The following is a 20,750-nucleotide window of genomic DNA, read 5'->3' on the forward strand; positions in this document are numbered from 1 at the left end:
CAACTGATGGTCTTGGCTTCAAGTCACTTCTGTGGGAGCTGAGGTTCCGAGAAGTCACACACAGAAGTGTCAGAGCTGCACACGTTTCTCTCTTTACTTTTACCTATGAAGTGGCTGACAGGAGATGCTGCTTTTGTGAGGACTCTGTTCAGGACTTGCTCAAGAATATCACTTCTGATGGGCTCATGGACCTGAAATGAGAAAGAACAATAAAATCAAAACCTACGTAAGTTTAAGATATTCCTGTATATCGGAGCACAGGTCCCGTCCAGGGCAATGCAAAGCCAAATCTAAATTTACCCCTTCAGTGAAGATTCTAGTTTCAATCCCACCTCTACCACATTTTCTTTGTATCTCTGACCTTCTCTACCTCATATGCAGTTTCCCTTGTATAATATGGATTACACACGTATCATAGCAGATGGAATAGATTAGGGTTGGGTCCTTATGAAGATGATCTCTTCCTGCTGGACAAAGGCAAAACAGAGACTAAATCTTGTACTGTTTGTACAGAACTCATGTGGATAACTCTGGCAAGGGTTTGATACCATTTACAAAGAGAAAATGAGAATAGCCTTGCCCAGAAAAAAAGCTCTCCAAACCATACACTACCTTAAATGTTTCCAGCAGGATACTCGCTCCCAGTTTGCAAGCCTGCTGTGCTGGCATTTTTGAAAGGCCCAAGTTGGTCTCAGCAGTTTTCCCTCCAAAGCATTTTTTTGGTTCATATGATTCCATTAGGCTGAAGCCGAGCTCTACCAGTCCCTGAGTAACATGGTCCCAGCCAAATGCACTGAGGAAAACATTAAACAGAGCAGGAAAGCAGCAGCTTAGTCACAGGAAACGTTTAGATTAGACCAGTCTATAGTAAAATCTTCCACAGTCGTTCCAGATCCAAAACAGCACTGAGAGACGTTTGTTAGCACCAGGGAAAATGCCATCCCTCTCAAACTCGTGGTTGTCTTCATGCTGAGGGGCAGGTGCTCAGCCCTCGTGTTTTGCATTCCTGGTTCTCCAACCATCAGACTTCCGACCCAGTCCACACGTCTGCTTCTTATGGGGAGTGGTTTGCACTCAGATCTCACCCAAAAGTGAGCCTGAGCTGCTGTCTGAAGGTATGGATTCCACAGATCCTGGGTGATTGAGTCAGAACAGGAATAGCTGACATCAAACTAAAGGAGAACTGATGACAGATCACAGAGCTGCCCTGCAGGACGTTTAAAGGACTAACCACACGGGGAAAGCAAACAGTGAGTGAACCTATCACTCATGCCTTGATCAGAACACAAACTACAGCAAGCAGCATGACTCATACCTTCATCTTCCCTCCTGCTAGGAAGCAGACGTGGTTCTGATCAGTTCAGTCCTCCGTAACATCATAAGCCAAGATTTGGGGTGGAGGGGCAGATTTAGATATCTATCTTTTCGCTTGTTTAAATTCACCAGCATAAAACTGTAGTAGAAACTTTGGATTTTAACACTGTTCACTGCTGGCAACAGGTCAGCAGTGATTTTGTGATCCCAGAGAACTCTAGCAAGGCTGAAACACTCCCTCCCCTGTTTCAGCCTTGCTGAAACACTCCCCCTTCTAAAGTTCACTGAGCACTCTGCAGCACGTGGCAACAACTCACCTATTTTTCACCACCTCCAGAATTACAGCTGTTACATCATATTGCTGAGGACACAAATCCTGCAGAAACTTGGAGGCCTGTAGGAACTGCAGGTCCTTGCAGCTTCTTGTGATTGATGTTTTCAAGAAATCAAATATCTGGAACATAAAATCACAGAGTGCGAGGAAATGATCTTTGAGATGGGATCTGTGAAGTCTTGGGTATGTTCCAGGAAGAACTGATCTGCCAGAAGTCTTAGCTCTACTTCTTTCACAGAACAAATACACCAACCTCAGTAAGTGCCTCAAGGAGGGTAACTTGCTGCCAGATGTACTTTGGGGTAGCAACCACAGAACCAAAACATTAGAAAAGGAAGGCACTGCTTCCCTTCCCACAGTACAGCACTAGCACAGGAACCATGATTCTGGAAAACTCTGATATTGCTCCTGGGTCTTTTATAGTGTTAAGCAAACTGTAATGTACCTCTAACCTAACTGCCTCCCCTGAGCATCCTGAAGCCACTTTTACCCTGATATGGCTATAACTTCATCATTCTTCCTTTCTGTTACAAGAAAGTGCAGGGTACAATCCACTGGAGTTCTCTGTGTATTTATCTCATACGTACCTGCTCTTGCAGTCTGTGTTTCACTGCAATCGAAAGCAAAAGGGCCACGCTGAAGGGACACAGGGCTTTACCAGGGTCCTTCTGTTGCTCTGTCTAGAAAACAGTAAGCTACTTCAACTGCAAGACCTCACAAGCTGAAGAAAGCTACCAGGCTCATCTCACACTGCTGCTGTGGTACAGAAAGGAACACAGCTCTTCACACTTAACACTTCATAGTGTCATAAAACGATCGTGACACGATTCAATCCCTTCTAAAGACAACCAGCACTGACTGTACAAGCTTTGCTTCAACACCTTCAAAACCAGTGCCTGTTCAATCTTTGCCATACCTTCAGATGTTTGATTAGTTCCTCGCCAATGTCCTGGTCCAGGTTGATAGCAGAAACGATGTGGAGGATAACGGTACCTTCCACGTGGCGGAGCTGGTCGAGGGGCAGCGTGGCTACCTCAAGGTCTGCTGATCTGTAAGGTTTATCAGAAGACAAACAAACAAGCCTTAAGAAAACCACCAAGCCATCCAATGCCATAAACTATTCTGTAGGTGTCAAGAAGTATGTACTTGTTTAAGATTTGACAGCTCACGTACAAGGAATACTGAGAGGACAAAGGTTTCTGCTCGGGTATTTGCAGTCAAGAAAGGGAATGACAGAGAAGAACTTACTGTGGAACCCTCTGTTCTTCCTTTTGTTTCTTGTCCAGCTGATTGAAAAAACTGATGATTCCTTCTAAAACAGTTTTCTTACTGCCCTGTAAGGTAGAGCAATTAATTATATTAAGCAACTGGATGGTCTGCAGGATCCCAGAGAGGTACTCTCTGTTCTTACACCAATTACAAACGTCCTGTGTTTCACTGCCTCCTACAACAGTCCTGGTATTCTTTGTCACCCTTCCTAAATTGCTGAGGCAGGGGAATGCTCTTGTGTACCTCATTTCTAGGTGAAGTTACTTGGTTCAGTCTGTCAGCTTCTTTTGATTGCAATTATTGAAGAGTTGCAAGAAACTGAATATCTCAGGTGTTTTTGTTTGTTGGTTGGTGAAAGATCCTTTCCAATTGATAAATTAGGAAGGCTTTCAAACTCCTAACCTTATTTCTGTCATTACATTGCAACTAATGGATACAAAAGACATCCTGTAACAGACAGATAATTTGTCATCGTCTCAACCACGTACTTTGGCATGCACGTGGTCACAAACAAAGCAAGAGAGCCAGAACACCAAAGAAGGGCAGGCATGTACCTGGCAGCCTCTGCCTGCTGGACAAGCACAGGAGGTGAGACATTTCTAGTACAAGCCAAACTACAATCCAGAAGAGAGTCACACTGCACAAGCCACTGTTTTAATAGAAGCAAGCAGATCACAAACAGTGAGCAAAGCCACGCTTAAAAATACTGAAGACAATCCACTCTGCTACCTCCTGCTCTGAGGTCATCCCTTATTTCCCAGAGGTTTGCTCTTACAGTTTCCCATAAGCAAGAACAAACGGTATCTTCCTCTCAGCTCCTCCAGGCTAAAGATAGAGGACAAAAAGCAACAAAACCAAAAAACCTGATGATGTCCTGCTTTCCACAGCACAAAGTGGGAGGAATTGGAATCCCCTAGAATTCAGCCCCTGTCTCAGCCTGGTGTACTTTTCCTCACATGCTCAGGGGGAGCAGCTCCCACAAGCTCCTACCTTTGCAGAAAGCAGCAGCAGCTGATAGACCAGGGGGGGTATTTCCTGCAGGTCCAATTTGGAGAACATCCTAAGGACCTTTTCCACCACAAACTGCAGCTCCTCTCCTGAGAGTGGAATATCCCTGTTGAATCAAAGATGCAGTCTAGTCATTTTTATTCATTTCTTTCAGAATCCTGCAGCAGATTCAATCCACAAGAGCTCCCAAAGTCCTCGTCAGAACATACTCTTAATTTGTCAAGGCTCACAAATGAAAAACCACACATGGAAAAATCACAATCCCACTCAAAAGGCATCTACAAGCAAGCATACTCATACAACTCATACAAATTCATACAACCATACACCCACACAGCCACTGTTGGTCTGTAACTCAGGGCACTAACAACATTCCCTATAGCACTGGGCTTACAAAGGAAAATACAACAGAAGTCTCTGCTCTTAAGCTGCCAACAGCCACTAAATATGGGGCTGTGAAAAGCTGGGAAGCACGCTAGGCTCACAGCAGTCTTTGGAGCATGCTTGCCCAGCTGTGTTTTGTATCCACACAGATCTGATGTGGATGTTCACTGGCCAAAGCATTCATGGAGCTGTGTCTGGTGTGTCCAAACTGTGCTTTCCCCAAACTACACGTGGAATGGGACACAGACATAACTGCAGCACAAGGCACTGATGCTTGCTAAAGGGAAACAATTACCTGAACATGTTGGCAAGATGTATTACACACTGAGGATCCCACCTGGTAAAATAAGCACTTGTCAGAAAACTGAGAGGAAGTAGAATTATTTTTTACTCCTTTATCCACTTTTCCTGTCTCCCATATCAAGATTAGAAGCCAAATTCCCAACCAGAATCAACCACTGCCACCCTAATTATCCAGACTTAGAATGGTTCCAAACTGTCCTGGTCCCCACAATAACAAATGTCAAGAAAGGAATAAAACCTAGCACTTCCTGCAATTTGTTCATGAGACACTATTCCAAAATCTGGAAATAGGGCATTCCCTCACCCTCCCAGCTAGAAAAGACTGTCATGGTAGCACAGCTTCAGTGATGTTAGAACAGGAAACAGGCAGTGCCACTGAACTCCTACTCAAAGCATAACATGAAACACATAACATCATATGCCACACAATTAAGAGGAGACAATAGGAATATGGACACATCCAGTGACTGCAGATTTAACTCGCTTCATAACTGTAGGGTGTCAAAGGAAGTTCTGTAAAAAGCCCAAATAGAAAAAGGCACCAACTGATTTTTAAACAAACTGAAGCCCAGTGGAGCTGGCAGAGATGCACGTACTTGCTGGAGCAGAGGGTATTTATCAGCTGTTTCTTAAATTCTTCCCCATTCAGTTCACCTGAAAAAACATGAGGCTTTCAGGAACCCACTCCAGAGGGGGTGAGGACAGACTGGGGAGAAGGAGATGAGAAGGGTTACCTTTCCCATAAGCCAGGCTCTCCTTAGAGTTGGACAACGCGGTAAGAACAGTGGAAAACAACTCCAGAGATTTCCCATTAGACAGGCTGCCTCCCTTAATAACTTCAACAAACGAGGTGGCAAGTTCAGCCAACGCGTGGCCTGGCAGCTGGCGAGCCTGGGAGGAAGTGGAATAACACTGAAGATGGGCACAGGAGAATTCCTTGCACGTGTCCAAATGCTCACCAGATACCAGAAAAGGACAACATTTCCCACAGTGCAACATTCCTAAAAAATGAGTTAATCCCCAAGGCCTCTATCTCATGCTGTCCTTCATAGAATGGAGCAGTGAATCAAATAAATACAATTACGATTTTGGAAGTCAGATCTAAATATCCAGAGATCATATTACATGCAAGGCAAATTCCAAGACCAAAGCAGATCTGTGGATAGGACATCACTCATTTTCCTCAGAGGTCTGGTGAAGTGCCTCAGTTTGCTCACTAAAGGACCAGAGGAAAGCCAGCACAAATAAGCTCCTACCTCCAGCATCAGCAGCCCTATGATTTCGGACACTTTGCCCACATGCAGGTCTCCTGATTCCACAAGTGGGACACAGTGCTTGTAAACCTGCAGCCTCCTGAGAACACCGCTTGGCTGGGAACATGGGGAGCCTTATCGTGAGAAAATGAAGAACGGGAAAAGAGTTATACAAGCAACAGCATGTCACTAAACAGGAAATTTGTAGGGCTGAACTGTCACCCAACCGCAGCTCCCTTTTTTATATATTTGACAGAACAGATAAAAAAGCAAAGTAGAGGAAATGAGAATCTCTAGGATAAAACAGTTGAAACACTCAGCACCGTTATCACACTCTTTGGTTCTCTCAACTTGCTGTCCAGTCAGGAAGCACCAACGTTTTGAGAAGAATTTGCTTGGTAACTCAGCTTCAGCTGGCCAGTTCCGTTCTACTGAAAGACACCTAAAGGCTCCCAGAAGAAAATCCCATACGGAGTCACAGAATGGCTCGGGTTGGAAGGGACATTAAAACCTACCCAGCTCCAACCCCCTGCCATGGGCTGGGGGCGGCTCAGGCTGCCCAGGGCCCCATTCAACCTGGCCTTGAGCACCTCCAGGGATGGGATAGCTCTGTGGGCAGCTGTGCCTCTTAATGAAAAAAACTCCTAACATCTAACTTAGACCTCCCCTCTTTTAGTTTAAAGCCTCACCTCCCCTCTTCCCCACCAGGCCCTGTCCCCATCAGCCCCCAGACGCATCACCCACCTCTGAAGATCCCCCTGAGCAGCGCTGCCGTCTCCCTGCCCCTCAGGGCTTGCCTCGTCACCATGTCACCCAGCTGAAAGAGAAGGCCGCGCCGTCAGCCTGACTTGAGAGCAGGAAAAGCCGCTCCCCGCCCTCCCGACAGAGCCGGCGGAGCACCCTCTCCCCCAGGCACCTCGCCTTCCGCCAGGCCCTGAAGAGCCTCCTGGAGTCGCTCCGGGCTCTCCTCGGCCGCCAGCTGCAGGATGCGCTGCGCCATGGCACGGCCGCTGTCATCCGCCGCAGCGCCGAAATTCCCGCCCGGAAGCGCCTCTCATCGCCATAGCAACAAGTCCCGCCCTCCGTACGTCACTTCCGTTCTCCGCGAGAGCTCCGCTAGGCCCCCTCCCCCCCCACCCGGTCAGCGGGTTCGAATCCCGCGTGCGGTTCGGGGAGCTGGTGGGGGCGATCCCCGGGCACAAAGCGCCTATTGAGGTCCCCCTCGCGGAGCCGTCCCGGCCACTGCGAAGGGTTTCACGTGGGCACGATGTGCTGGCGCCAGGCCGGGCACGGGGCACGAGGGGCCCTGTGCAGCGTTAGCAATCCCTAAATCCGCGTGTTACAAAACATGCCTTGTGTAAGCCCCTTCCTCCGCTCCCCCAAATCCCCAGAGCAGCGGGAGAGCGGCCAAGGCCCGGCCTCAATGGGCTCCTGTTCTCACTTCCCATCGCAGCTTTACCCACAGGTCTGGGGGAGCACGCAGTATGGCACCAACCCCACAAAGCCGCCCCAAAGGCCCCATTTGGACGCCATCTCCACGACTCTCCCCCATCTTGTGCCCACATCCCAAAGGCTGACTGCTCTCCAGCACGAGGATCACTGGAAGCTCCACCTGTGGTCTGCGTCCCACCACCATCCCTGCACCCCCACCCGGCTCCTAGGGCCGGTGCAGGGGGTGGCACGCTGCCCACCCCCAGCCCCGCGCTAATGAGCACAGTTACACAATGGGAAGCTTTTATACACCCTTAATCGGGCCCAGCATCCCGCCCCTCCGCGCGCCCTCTGGGCCTCCAGCTCCCTCCTTCCCTCTCCCCATCAGCCTTTTGGAAGGCTTTAGTGGGGTTTCCTGCCTGGTTTACGCGGACTTAATGATAAAGCTGCGGTGAGTTGATGCCTTGTGACGGCCTAATCCCAACCCGGTGACTCTACAAAGCTTTCGCTGGGATTTCGTGCTGCTCCACTCTGCTCCTGCTGCCCAGCCCTGCTCCAGCAGCCCCCAGGCCCTCAACCTCCACGGTCGGTTTGGCATTCTCTGATCCTGGTAAGTATGGGGACAATGTACACCTCATACATTGGCACTGGATGCCATAACCTGGACTACCCTGACCTCCAGAGATGGCTTTGATTTTGGGGTCTCAAATAATGGGGTGCTTGTGGGGGAAACCCTGGGATGCATTGGGACACATGGCAGACACATCTCTGACATGGGCTGAGCAGCAAGAAGGGTGCTGGGCCGGTGACGAGGAGGGCAGCCTTCCTCCTCATTTGTCTGCATTAAGAGGAAGAAGATGAAAGGATTGCCTGAAGGTTTTCTGCACTGCCCTCAAGCAAAGGTGCAGACAGCAAGCCTTGGAGTGGTGAGGGAAGAGTCCAAGGACCAAGGGAAGCATTTGAGACCCCATTTGCTCAGTAGGACTATGGCAGTGCCAGGGTTCCCTGTGCTGGCATGAGGTCCATTGGCAACCATGGGACAGCCCAGCAAGCCAGGTCTTTGCTATCTTGTCCTGTGCTGCTCTGGATGCAGACAGAGGTGAGTTCATGAGGAAACCCAGGGATGCCTCTGCCCACAGCTTCCCATCAAGACAAAAAATGCTGAAGACATCAGATGATCATTGCTCACTTATTTATGCTGTGAAGAGTCCTGGTGTTTCTCAAGCATTTCACTGTCCATCAGGCTTCTAGCACATCCTCTGTGGGGACTGGGCAAGAGGGATGGGGCACCAAGATTGCAAAGTCTTCAGATACCCACAGGTAATCCCTCCTTCTCTCTTCCAGCATACTGCAGCTGATCAAGTCTAAAAGAAGACATGTCTGCTGTTGTGAGTACTGCCCCATCCCTATCCCACTGCACCACTTGGGTGCAACTCTGTCCTTCCCTAGAGTAACCTGCAAGGCACTGGGGCTGTCCCCAGCCTTGTGGGGCAGGGGGGCAGGGAGATTGGGAGCTGTCAGCAGAGGATGCCTGATGCTCCTCATCCTCTCGCCCCAGACGGGGACCTTCCGCATTGTCTCAGAAGAGGAGCAGGCACTGCGCACCAAACTGGAGCGCCTCACCACCAAGGACCACGGCCCTGTTTTTGGGAGGTGCCAGCAGATCCCCCCTCACACCCTGCAAAAGGTGAGACGTGGCCCTACTGTGAGTGGGGCACAATGGGGGAGATATGCTCTGACCACGCTGCTCTTTGGTGCCAAAATGCACCCTGGGCTGCTGGATCCGGTGGCCCTGTGGGGTGCCCAGGTCCCAGGGCACTGTGTGGGTGCTGAGGACCCCATCCTGACTCTCCCCCAGGCAAAAGATGAGCTGAATGAGACGGAGGAGCAGAGAGAGGCAGCAGTCAGAGCGCTGCGGGAGCTGGTGCAGGAGCGGGCCGGCAGTGAGGATGTCTGCAAGGCAGTGGCTGAGAAGATGCAGGGGAAGGATGATTCCTTCTTCCTCCGCTTCATCCGTGCCCGCAAGTTTGATGTGCACAGGGCCTACGACCTGCTGAAAGGTGGGGGTCCTTTGGCATCCCCTTGCCTCTTTCCAGTACCTCCCAGTACCCTCAGTCCTTGGGCTGGGCTGGCAGGGACAAGGAGCGAGGAGGACATTGGCTGGGACCCACTCTACTCCTGTTTGCTTCTGCCAGGCAGATAATGAGTTGCAATTATCAGTGCTGGCTCCCAGATGAGCTGTTTTGTTCACCCAGATTTTCCCAGGACGTTTCCATATTTCGTGCCCACGCGGTGCCAAGTGGGGGGGAGCAGGGGCGGGGGGCTCCCCCAGCACTCCCCTGGCTTCCTGATGGGCAAGCAGCTGCTGTCCTACCCGACTCCTATCTCTCCCCAGGCTATGTGAACTTCCGCCAGCAATACCCCGAACTCTTTGACAACCTGACCCCTGAGGCCGTGCGCAGCACCATTGAAGCGGGCTACCCTGGCATCCTGGCCAGCAGGGACAAATATGGGCGGGTAGTGATGCTCTTCAACATCGAGAACTGGGACTATGAGGAGATCACCTTCGATGAGGTCAGCCCAGCCATTGCTCCCTGAACAGTTCTGCTCCTGGGGCTTCCTGCTGAGCAGAGCATCCCTTACACACATTTGTATGGGCACACATAACTCCCATCCATCCGGGTTTATGCAGAACTTGGAATTTATCCTTCCAGGGGAATCCGGTCCATCTCAAAGATTTCCCCTTCTTTCTTTCTGATGCGCAGGATGCAGGGCACAGTCAGGGTGTGTATCTCCCATCCTAGATGACACAGAGCGAAGGGAGGCATCACACCATTAGATCAGGGTGCTTTAAAAAAGAAAGACCTGCAGGGCAGAGAAGGAAGCTGGCACACGGCATGGAAAAGGCTTCTTGGCAAAGAGACCTTCAAGCATGAGATCACAAGTTCTTCCAGCTCTGTGTTCTGCTCAGCCCTGAATTTGCTGGCACTATATCAGAGCACTGACCCAGATGTGCGATACCTTGAGAGGGTTGTTGAGCATCCTCTGCAGTGCCCCCCTGCTCTGAAGCTCTGGGGCTGGCTGGGACAACCAGCTGAAGTTGAGCAGACCCAGACCAATGTTCCACAGGATCGCTGCAGGGAACCTCCTGAACTTTAAGGGAGGTGAGACCTTGCAGTCACACTAATAGCAGACCCTGCTGTCTCTCCTCTCAACCAGATCCTTCGTGCCTACTGCGTTATCTTGGAGAAACTGCTGGAAAATGAAGAGACCCAGATCAATGGGTTCTGCATCATTGAGAACTTCAAAGGCTTCACCATGCAGCAGGCATCAGGGATCAAACCTTCCGAGCTCAAGAAGATGGTGGACATGCTACAGGTGAGGTGGAGAAGACTGTGCCCGGGGCTAGCAGGGGTTTTGGATTGCCACTGCACTGTCACCATGAGAAAACACCACGGAGAGGCCATTTTCCATGTGATCTTGTGAAAAGGGAGCAATGAGTCATCTGGGAGGCTCTGCAGCTTCCCTGGTGCTCTGAGGACAGGGACAGCTGCTCCTCTGGGATCCTGCTGTTCATCAGAATAAGAAAGGGATGATGGAAGGGAAAATGGGAGGCTGGGGAAGGGGAGCGGAGGCAGTGCCAGTTGCAGTTCTTTTGCAGCTGTGCTCCTCTCCTGTTTTCTTGTGGCCAGCACAGTCTGTAACCAGCCATGTCTGGGTTTGGCATCCTAGGACTCCTTCCCAGCGCGGTTCAAGGCTGTCCACTTCATCCACCAGCCCTGGTACTTCACCACTACCTACAACGTGGTCAAACCGTTCCTGAAGAGCAAACTGCTGGAGAGGGTGAGCGTGGGGAAGGGGCCTAGTGGCAGAAGCTGGGTAAAGCAGTGTGGCTGGGGGGAGATGTCACAGCTTTTGGAGACGTGGGGACAAGCCTGGGCTGAGAGCAGCTGGTGGATGAGCTGGGCACGTCCCATGGGAAGGGGAGCCTGCAGCTAGGCAATGAGAAAGGCAGGCAGCTCATCAGATCAGCGCTAGGGTCCCTGGGCCATTTCTTTGTTGTGGGCAGAGTCACCCATCCCTGCTGAGGGTTCCTCTTGTGCCAGGTGTTTGTGCACGGCGAGGAGCTGGAGTCCTTCTACCAGGAGATCGACGCTGACATACTGCCAGCAGACTTCGGTGGCAACCTGCCCAAGTACGACGGCAAAGCAACTGCAGAGCAGCTCTTTGGGCCCCGCATCGAAGCTGAAGACACGGCGCTTTAAGTCAGGAGCTGCTCCCCTTCCCCTGTAAAATAAGATCAGAGGTGGTCCCCTAACCCCAACCACTTCCATACTGTAGCAATGGATGAGTGACTGCTCTGGGTGTGTTGCTCCGTGTCTGTTCCTGTCCCCAAAGCTGGCAGCAGGCTGCCTGGCAGCGGCTGGGATGCAGCGAGCACGTGCCTTGCTCTGCTCCAACCTTAGCCTTTACTTCTGTGGGGCAATACAGCCAGAGAACACTGTCTCCACAGCCAGCTCTATGTGCCCACAGTTGGTCACTGGGGAGCAACACAACCAGAGGATGCCACTGCAGAAGCCCCTGCCAGGGGCTGGCTGAAATATGTATGCAGAGAAATAAAGAAGAATTTAACAACAGTGTGTCTCAGACCTGGGTCAGTGGTTCTGTTACAGTCCTACCAAGACCAAGCAGTGGCACAGGCAGAGCTGAGCGCCCAATTTTTGCTATGCAGGGCAGCCAGGGAGGAAAAACAGCAGCCACTGAGGGCAGGAGGTGAAAGCTAACCACAGAACAGTGGAAGACACGCAGAATGTAGCCTCTTAAATCCTCTAAAAGCTTTAACTAAGCTGCCTCTCCAAGCACTGCACCTGGCAGCGAGCTCAGATCTTAGTAGTTCAGGTCAGAAAAGCTCCATGAAAAGTAACCAAGGAGGGGCACAAGGGATCAGTGAGGAGTGGCAGCACCTGTAGCTTTGAGTCAGCAGGTGGCAGATAATGGCATAAAGATGAGGTGGAAGTATCTCCCTGCCAGGGAAAGCAAAGTGTTCTGGGTTATAAACCAGAAGCTCTGAGGTGGTGAAGTAAAAAGTGGCTCGTGAAGGAGCTGATCAGATGCTGGACTTCTCACTAGGCCACGAGAGCAGCAGGGCTTGGAGAAAAGCAAGGGGCTGCTGCCTGCCCAGGACTTGGTGGTTGCCTTCCCTGTCAGCACAGTATGCCCCTTCTTCCCTCCCCCAGCTCTGCAGTTGCACACGAATGCCTTTCATTAGCAGAGCAAGGACCAGGGTCCATCCGCAGCCAGCGGAGGTGCAGGGTGCTGACAAGAGCTGCATTCATCAGGGCACTGGCTCAGGCTCAACCCAAACAGGATGTCTGCTCTGAAGCTGCTGGGAGGATGGGGCCTGTCTGGGCAGCCAACTGGGGTTAAATCCATTTTCACCAGCCCCACTTGATTCACTGAGCATTACAGGACACACAGCAGTTCCCAGCCCAGGGGCTGTGCCAGGTTTGTGCTGCAAGGTCTCAGAAAAGGATTGAAAGGCACCTCTGGCTGTGCTGAGCTCTCCACAGGCCAGCAGTCCCAGGGAAACAAAGTGTCACAACCATCCAACCAGCGCAAACACAAGAGCTTGCTTGAGAGGCAAAGCAATCGCACCTCCTTTGCAAGACAAGCAACCAAGAAGTGCCATAGCAGCGCTGCTCTTCATGCTGCAGCCCTTGTTCTGCTTCCTAGGACACAGAGAGCAGAGGAAGGCTCCAGGTGGATCCAGCAGGGGTAGTGAGGGCTGGCACACCTGCCCTGTGCTGTAACGCAGCGCTCCTGGGCACTACTCCCACCTTCCTACTGCACACTTCGGCTTCCCCTGAGGGCAGCGATTCCCCCCTGGAGGCAGGGAGAAGAGCAAGATGATCATCTTGGCTCAATATATTCCCATGCCAGACAATCTTTTGCAGAGGAAATCTTTTCCCAGAGGAAGAAATGGCTGCTTTATCTGTTGAGACTTTCCCACCACCAAAAACACTGTACACAGCCACTCCACGTAGCACTGGCTTCAATAAGTCCTTTATTTTTAAATAAAGAAATCCCACTGAATCAAAGATAACAAAATTACATTTTGTTTTGCAACGACTTCCATTTTACATCACACAGAAGAACAAGAATTAAAGAAAAAAAAAAATCAAAGACTGTTTTATATATATTTATATATATAATTTTAAAGGTAAACATCAGCAGATATAGAAAAATTGCATTGCTAGTTGCAAATCATCTCCCCTGCAGCTGTCAGCTTCAGAGAATCTGACTCAGAACATGGCAGCAGGAGGGTATCTCGGTATACAAGCTTTTTAGGGCAGCATTTAGAGATTGTTCCAAAGTATGATTTTGCCAAATTGAGAACATTTTCACAGTAAACTGCACTGCTCACCGAGAACATCAGAAGTCACTCAGTCTGTTCTAACATGGCTGCATGGGCAACACGAGAAGAGCTCAGGCCTGCCGTTCTGAGGGCTCCATGCACCCTCCTGTTTGGCATTTCAGAGAAAGGGCTCCTCTTGCAATGAATTTTTTCAAGAATTTCTAGCAATCTGTCACTGGGAAATAGGACGAGCTGTCAGAAAACATGCTCCTTTGGAAAGCTGCTGAGTTGGGCTGAGCAGTCAGGTTTGGTTTTATCCAATACAGGTTGTATTGTTGCAGTTTTTGTTTTAAAAGACTTGCCATCAGAAGGGTCAGCATCTCAGCAGAGGTGCAATGGAGATCCTAGAAAGAAATTCTGCATCTAATCAAAGCTCTTGCATGTCTGGTGACAGACGATGCAAGCTCGTCATTCAGACAGCAGCAGAAAGGCTTTGTGTAGAGCCACCTAGTGGGACTGCTCCTCAACGGCATTAAAGTCACCTGGGTTAGGCAAGGCCATAAGGTGAGGAGACTCATGGTCTTTACCCACAGGGCACACAGGGCCAGAGTTTTTTGAGAGTGTTATCAGACAGGCATGGAAAAGGTTGTTAGACACCAACAGATGCAACCTGATAAATGCTGCCCTGGATTGCAGTGTTTTTGTCCGTTGATTAACCAGCAAAATCAAGTGTTCAAAACAAGGTGTTCAAAATGGAATCGTTCAGGATAATCCCAGAAACCCTTTTGCTGCAGCGTGGAAAGCTGGCAACTGCTTGGACTCATTGACAGCAGTTGTGTCTGAGCTTCCCCAAGAGCAGAGAGAAGTCCAGGCCACTGTAAGAGACGCTCCCAGTAATGAAAGGGGCACAGATGCAAGGCAGCCCTTCCTTGGGTCTGTGTTGCTCTGAACCATTCTAAGCTTGGATAAAGCTCAGGAAGCCCTCACACCAAGACAAGCTGTTTGCTTTTTGCCTGGGATTAGAAATCCCAAAGGAAACACTGCTTGAGTCGCTGTGGCTCTGGGACCTGCCCAACCAGCAGGCCTGCCAGAATAAGGACATGGAGCGGGGCTTGACAAGACACCCTTCACAACACATGCCTTACACATGCAGCACAAGACTGGGGCCTTTTCTGATCTCCTTGGAAAGGGCTGTGAAGAATTTCAATGAGCTCCAGACAGATATTATATCACTTAAGGAAAAACGACTTGGAAGCAATCCAGGTGACTGAACTGTTTGGCAGTTAATTCCTGAAGTTACTGCTCTGCTCTTTCGAGCCGTAGCCATCTTCAGCTACGCTGCTGAAGAGTTGATAGACACTAGAATTTTGGAGCTGTATGGTAGAAAGTCACTTATTAAGCTAACCCTCCTTCTATGACTTAATCTCTACGGCCAGAGGCAAATTTGAGGAGCAGAGCTGAAAGATGATCCACTGCTTATATACACTGCTATTTTAAGCACTAGAACAGACTGCAGCGGCTGTAGGCTGCCCACAAAGGTCCTTTAGGTCAGCACACACTGGTACAGTGTGCATCGCCAGAGCTGTCTCACTGCCTCTGTCTGAGAAATCCTTACTAGAAAGCAAAGCCCCAGAGCTCTGACACAGCTGTTACTGAAGTCTCCAGATACGCTGATGTCAAGGGAAAAGAAAAAGGGCAAGGCACCATGTGTCCAAGGGCTGCAGTCTAGGAACTTGTGACAGATCCAGGACAAATGACACACAAGCAGCTTGGCTAAATTCAGTACTGGAGATAACAGTTGTTAATGTCCTTGCTTAATGCCCTGTCTTTGTAACCTGTATCTTCATGAACAAAGACCTGCAGAAGAGTGATCAGGAAATGGCTGCAGGGAGATTCAAGCGTGTCTTTACAGTACAGCCACAGCACTGCTGACCTACCTGAAAACATCTTCCATTTAGATTCCAACAAAAGGATCATTAGATATGCTGGCAGATCTCGTGTAACAGAAGCTGCAAGTTCCTTGTATTCAGTATGAGCAGGTCCCAGCTGCTCACCAAGAAGCTTCAGATCTCTCCACACACTACGATGGTGGTTGGACCAGCCTAACCACCAACAAAACAACAGCTCTGCAACTTGCTGTCTGATTGAGAGAGTCCTTATTCAAGTGCTACTTACAAAGATGGGAAGAGAGAAAACTGCTGATGTGTTTTCTACTCTCACTTTGGAACTAAACAGAGCTCAGGACAGATTCACCATGCTGGAGGCTTCAACTGCACTGCAAGGCTACACTGTAATGATCTAGAAGTACGTGCTTTGACAACCTCATTTGTTTTGACATGAGATGAAAAAGAATTTAATCTCAAAGATGAAAAATTCATATTGCATTTAGGGTTCACTGGGCAAGTGGAGACCATTTGCTGACATCACAAAAACACTATTGCCTTGTTTCAGGAGAGAAAAGCAATTCAGGTTAGGATTGGACAAAATCCCATCCTATCTGTTCTACTGGCACTGGATAACACTGCCAGTAGGAAAGCTTAGCACTGGATTTCTTTTTTTGAACGTCTTTAGGTAACATGCACTGCAGCTTACCTTTCTCTTCTTCTACTGCTTCCTTGAGATCTTCACATTACTGCTGAAAGTTTGACAAAATGAATATTGCTTTGAAAAGGCAGCATCAAATTGGGTGGGATGGGAAGAACAGATTTTTACTGTTTCCACCTACATCAAGTTAGTGAGTTTCAGGAACCTTTGCAACTACACCAAAGTTCTTCCTTCTCAAACAAGCTATTAGTTGTCCAACCACAAGTGGTGTGAGCAGCTGTGGATGCAGGTGGAAAGTGCAAAAAGCATCAACTGAGCAGGACAGACCTATATCACTTCTCTAGTTGAAAGTTTCAAAAATTTCACAGCACTTCTGAAATATGAAGGTATGGATTGCAGGGCAGAAAGCAAGAGCACTTCTTGAAAAAAGTCCTAAAGCAAAATCTCGATTCCACAAAGCTACAGCTCCTGCTGCATTAAGAACTGCCCAGATGTTTACCTCATTTTTGGAAATATGTGCTTAAAAAGGTTTATGATTGACTGGCCATCTGCAATAGCAGCCGGATCAAAATGAAGGTGCATTTGAGGAAGTAATTTCTTCCATCTCGGAAACAAGAAAACCCTGTTTCAAAACCTGGTTTGTCAAGGATGATCTCCATTACAAAAAGGAAGGTGGAAAAGCTCTTCAGGAAAACCTTTCCATAACAAAGCTCTGCTTTCAGATGAACTGGCATGACTTGGTGGAAAAGCACTCTGTTACCTCAACACAGAAGCAAGCAAACAATTCTCTCTCACTGGTACCTTTCATGTTCTGGATCAGTCAACACCTGAACTGTTCCTTCAAGTTTGGGGTCCTGTGAAGGAAGGCAGAATTTCAGCCAAAGCTGCCTGGAGTTGATATTCATCTCACAGCACAGTAAAGCTGGACTGAGGCAGGACGTGAAGCATTTCAGAGATGGTACCTCTTGCCATGGGAAGAGCAGCTTTGCCTCCTCAGGGCAGACTGCTGTGACCTGTGTAAGCTACAGATGTAGTATGTTATGAAAGCTGAAACATTTCTGAAGTTGTAACCCACTGGACAGAAAAAAAATACCCTACACACCTAAATTGATGCTGTATCTATCTGATGTCTACAAATGTTATTTATACCCTACTTCAGCTGAAGTGAGAATATATTTACGTCACATCCCGTGAGAATGACAGGAACAGTCACTTGAGCAAAAATCTGCATTTCCTGTGTGACAGATTTTACTGATATACACAGATGCAGTATGAATACAAGGATAACAACACACACAAGATATCCATCAGCTAAGAATACCCTTTCTAACTCATGCCCTAAAATAGCTCTGAAGGAACACCCACAAGCATGACCAAGTACTGCAGTAGCCTTACTTGGCTGCATCTTTCCTTTAAGGAAGAAAAAAAAAGAAACCTGGATTTAGTAACAAGGAGATAGCCACAGTTCATTGCAGCAGGCCAAGGTGTCTGGCCTAAGGCAAACTGAAAGGAATTTCCTGATATGATAATGCACCTTTGCTACAATAGTTAGTTATTGCTTTATCAAAATAAAAACCTACCTCTGCAACCTACTGAATGAAGTTCAGGGACAAGGCAGTCCAGAAGGCTTGCTCCTCCATATCACCACACTGAAGTCTTGCAGCTTGTTTCACTCAAACTATACACTAAAGTGCCTGAAACACAAACCAAGGCTAAAGCAATAAAGTGCTAACTGATGCAGGAAGCATGACAGGAAAAGAGTTTCACTGCCACTGTGATAAAGAAGTCCCGAGCATGGATTAATGAGACAAGAATATTGACAGAACAAACAGTAAAAAAAAAAGATTTCCACCACAAATTTTCAGTCTCCAGCTTGTCACAGGGCAACCTTCCTACCAGGGGATAAATGAGAGTCCTCAGTATTGGTCGTGGCACAGACCATAAAGCCACTGGAGGGAAAAGCACAAGTGAGCATGCATCTTTCCTGCAAACAGCTATCACACTTCACTTTGCATGTGCAAACTAGAAGAGAATGTCTGAGTGTGTGAAAGGAATTCAAGTGAAGAGCCAGTAAAATCCTGCAGCATTAACATAGATATGGAAGTAGTTAGACAAAGATATCATTTTATTTAGACAGGGCTAGACCCATCAGCTTCCCATCAACTGTAAGGCAAGTCATGTGTCTGAAAACCATTAAATGCTTTGAATGTTAAGGGCAAGAATTTTGGTATGATCTACCCTGATACAAGGGGAGTAAATCTAAATAGATACGTTCTTCCCCCACAGTTCAATCCCTAACAGAGTACCTACTACAAAATATTCTTAAAAGATACTGAGCTCACAAAAAGGTCCTGTAGATTCTTAACCAGAATCTTCCATTAGGAAGCCAGAGCCAGCTTTAAAAAGTCCTGTATCAAACAAGAAATCCATTACTAAAAATATGACTACATTTAAAAAGAAGCCAATGTGACAAGATGATTGGTCTGGTCTTGGTGTGAATATAAGTTTACACTGAAACATTAACTGGCATTACCAGTCTGCAGCTTTCCTCTTCCTGGAATCCCAGTATAAAGATGCCCCAACCCACAGATATCTGAAGCATGGACAAGTTAAGCGTTTCTCACCTGACAGACTTGCGTATCTGCACTCTTAGGAAGTAAAACATTCCCTTGAGATGGTGCAAGGCTGGTGCTCTACTTGCAGTCAAGCACCTGTTTTTTTCAAGCCACAATTTAGTGGCACACAGTCTGGACCACTGACTGGCCTGCGGCGTGGTAGAGGGTTTTTCTAGCACTGGGACAGAAGAATCGTAGGTACCCTGCCATCTACATCTAACTAAATGCTGCAGATCAAGTTCTTGATCAGCTGGTGAAGTGATTTTGACATCTGAAACTTCTGTTACATCAAAGCAAGTTGTCTTCAACTCAATAACCCTGTAACAAGTCACAGTAAGCAATCCAATTCTTCAAGCAGAGCAGTAAATTACAAACCCAAGTGACAACATAAGCGAAGATTCTCTGACCAGATATTAACCTCTGTTTTAACTCCAATTCATAAGGAAACTTTGTGATCAAACCCCAGCCATAGAATATCAAAAGGAATGGAAACCTGAAGCAGCAGGTGAGGGAACAAAGAGTTCCCAAAGGGGGAGATATACTGAAGTGATCCAGAGTCTTTGGGTCAATTACTCCTGGCCAGATACCGCCTGCTCTGTGTCTGAGCAGTGAGACTTTGTCTTCTCCCACTGGCAGATGGCATTGGCATACTGCACCACAAGCTTATCCATCCAGGTAAGAGGCTCTGGGAATAGCACAGACCCCTCGAAAAAGCCCAGATGGCCTCCATGAAGGGGCAACACATGCATGACATTTTCTCTTTTCTCTGTAAAAACAAACAAAAAAAAGCACTTAGGTCCTGAATGTTAGCATTTTTGAGCTGAGAACTAAACCATTTTGAGCTGTGATAATGAACTCAATTCTTGGTATAGGATCTGAAGCAACAGGAGCAATATTATGAAGCAGAAACAATGACCAAGGCCATAGCTAATCTGAAGTCAAAAGCACGTAAGCTTACAATTCCACAGAACAAGACAGTCCACAGGAACCAATTCCAGCTGCCCAAGAAATGCTACTGGCTAGGCCCTTATGGCAATACAGGTCACATCCTTCCATCTTTCATTCATACACTGGAGCTAGGACCATCAGCATCATGTCAAGCTACTCTAAAGCTCTGGCATATTAGCCACCTTGGTCCATGTACAGTGAGAAAATCCCTGTGCTTGGATCCATCTGAAAGCAGCTGAAGATTAATTCACCCGCCATAGCTTTCAAAAAGAAAAAATGAATCCTGTTTTCCTCCCCATGCACCCACTGCCTGTGCAAAAAAAAAACAACAAAAAACAGCAACCAGCTCCTTCTCTTGAGCTTCAGAAGGTTCTTTGCCTTTTTCTTGGCTGAGGACAGCTGACAAAACTTCTTTTCCAAGGAGACATCTTAGTGGATTATCAAACAACGCAACTATGAACGTGCTCCCTTCATCAGCAGCAACCCCCCTTCTACTAAATCTCAGTGAGTAATGAAGACACGAGGAAGCGTTTTTTTCCACTCCAGGAATGTAACCTGAATATAAACTGCTGGCAATCAACATAAGCTGAAAGAGCAGAAGATGCCAGAAAGGAGGACTGAAGTTCTTCCTGCTCGTAGTTGGCCTCATTAGTTCTAGCAACTGGTGTTTTAAAGAGGCTTAGTACACCTCCCACAGGATTACAAGCGTAAGAAGGCAAGTGGAGCTGCTTTGTAATCATGGATCATGAAGGGGTAAGGGAGATGCAGGTACACAAATATGCTCTCCCAGAGCAGACTGCTTCAACATACCTGAAAGAGCTCTTGGAATTGACAGAAGGCTCTCATGCACAAGAGGGTCATCAGCAGCATTAACAAGCAGAAGAGGAACGTAGATCTATATCCAGAAACACAGCAGAAGAGAAAAAACAGTAAGGGGGTGGTATTTGAATTTCTATTAATTGTTAAGGCATCTTATCTTGGCTCAATTCAGA

General features: G+C 48.1%; 3 protein-coding genes across 6 annotated transcripts in view; 1 reads left to right on the plus strand and 2 right to left on the minus strand.

The window, feature by feature from the left end:
• The window catches only part of FANCI (FA complementation group I), a 23,740-nt gene extending 16,875 nt beyond the window's left edge, over positions 1–6,865 (minus strand). The window contains exons 1-13 of one of the 2 annotated variants that reach the window (XM_042875809.1): positions 6,782–6,865; positions 6,610–6,682; positions 5,869–5,999; positions 5,347–5,503; positions 5,209–5,266; positions 4,605–4,646; positions 3,908–4,031; positions 2,897–2,982; positions 2,565–2,697; positions 2,236–2,328; positions 1,632–1,768; positions 613–793; positions 104–191 (exon numbers count right to left, since the gene is read on the minus strand). In XM_042875809.1, coding sequence (XP_042731743.1) covers positions 104–191; positions 613–793; positions 1,632–1,768; positions 2,236–2,328; positions 2,565–2,697; positions 2,897–2,982; positions 3,908–4,031; positions 4,605–4,646; positions 5,209–5,266; positions 5,347–5,503; positions 5,869–5,999; positions 6,610–6,682; positions 6,782–6,865 — 1,387 coding nt within the window. Of the gene's footprint in view, positions 1–103; positions 192–612; positions 794–1,631; positions 1,769–2,235; positions 2,329–2,564; positions 2,698–2,896; positions 2,983–3,646; positions 3,734–3,907; positions 4,032–4,604; positions 4,647–5,208; positions 5,267–5,346; positions 5,504–5,868; positions 6,000–6,609; positions 6,683–6,781 lie in introns of those variants that run through there. The other variant, XM_042875810.1, reaches the window with a different exon arrangement.
• Positions 6,866–7,632: 767 nt separating this feature from the next.
• RLBP1 (retinaldehyde binding protein 1) lies at positions 7,633–11,912 on the plus strand. The gene is made up of 8 exons (XM_042876103.1): positions 7,633–7,906; positions 8,641–8,684; positions 8,855–8,983; positions 9,155–9,356; positions 9,692–9,870; positions 10,516–10,674; positions 11,029–11,139; positions 11,403–11,912. Exons 2-8 carry the CDS (start codon positions 8,673–8,675, stop codon positions 11,559–11,561), a joined length of 951 nt encoding a protein of 316 aa, XP_042732037.1. The 5' UTR covers positions 7,633–7,906; positions 8,641–8,672; the 3' UTR covers positions 11,562–11,912.
• A 1,451-nt stretch (positions 11,913–13,363) lies between these two features.
• Positions 13,364–20,750, minus strand: part of ABHD2 (abhydrolase domain containing 2, acylglycerol lipase) — a 39,561-nt gene continuing 32,174 nt past the window's right edge. For all 3 annotated transcript variants that reach the window (XM_042875839.1, XM_042875837.1, XM_042875838.1), the window contains 2 exons: positions 20,569–20,653; positions 13,364–19,576 (listed from right to left, as the gene is read on the minus strand). In XM_042875839.1, coding sequence (XP_042731773.1) covers positions 19,380–19,576; positions 20,569–20,653 — 282 coding nt within the window. In that variant the 3' untranslated portion in view covers positions 13,364–19,379. The remainder of the gene's footprint in view (positions 19,577–20,568; positions 20,654–20,750) is intronic.

This window comes from Lagopus leucura, unplaced genomic scaffold (genome assembly GCF_019238085.1).
Source record: "Lagopus leucura isolate 7727_CA_CO unplaced genomic scaffold, USGS_WTPT01 Super-Scaffold_100015, whole genome shotgun sequence".
In the NCBI taxonomy this organism is placed as follows: Eukaryota; Metazoa; Chordata; class Aves; order Galliformes; family Phasianidae; genus Lagopus; species Lagopus leucura.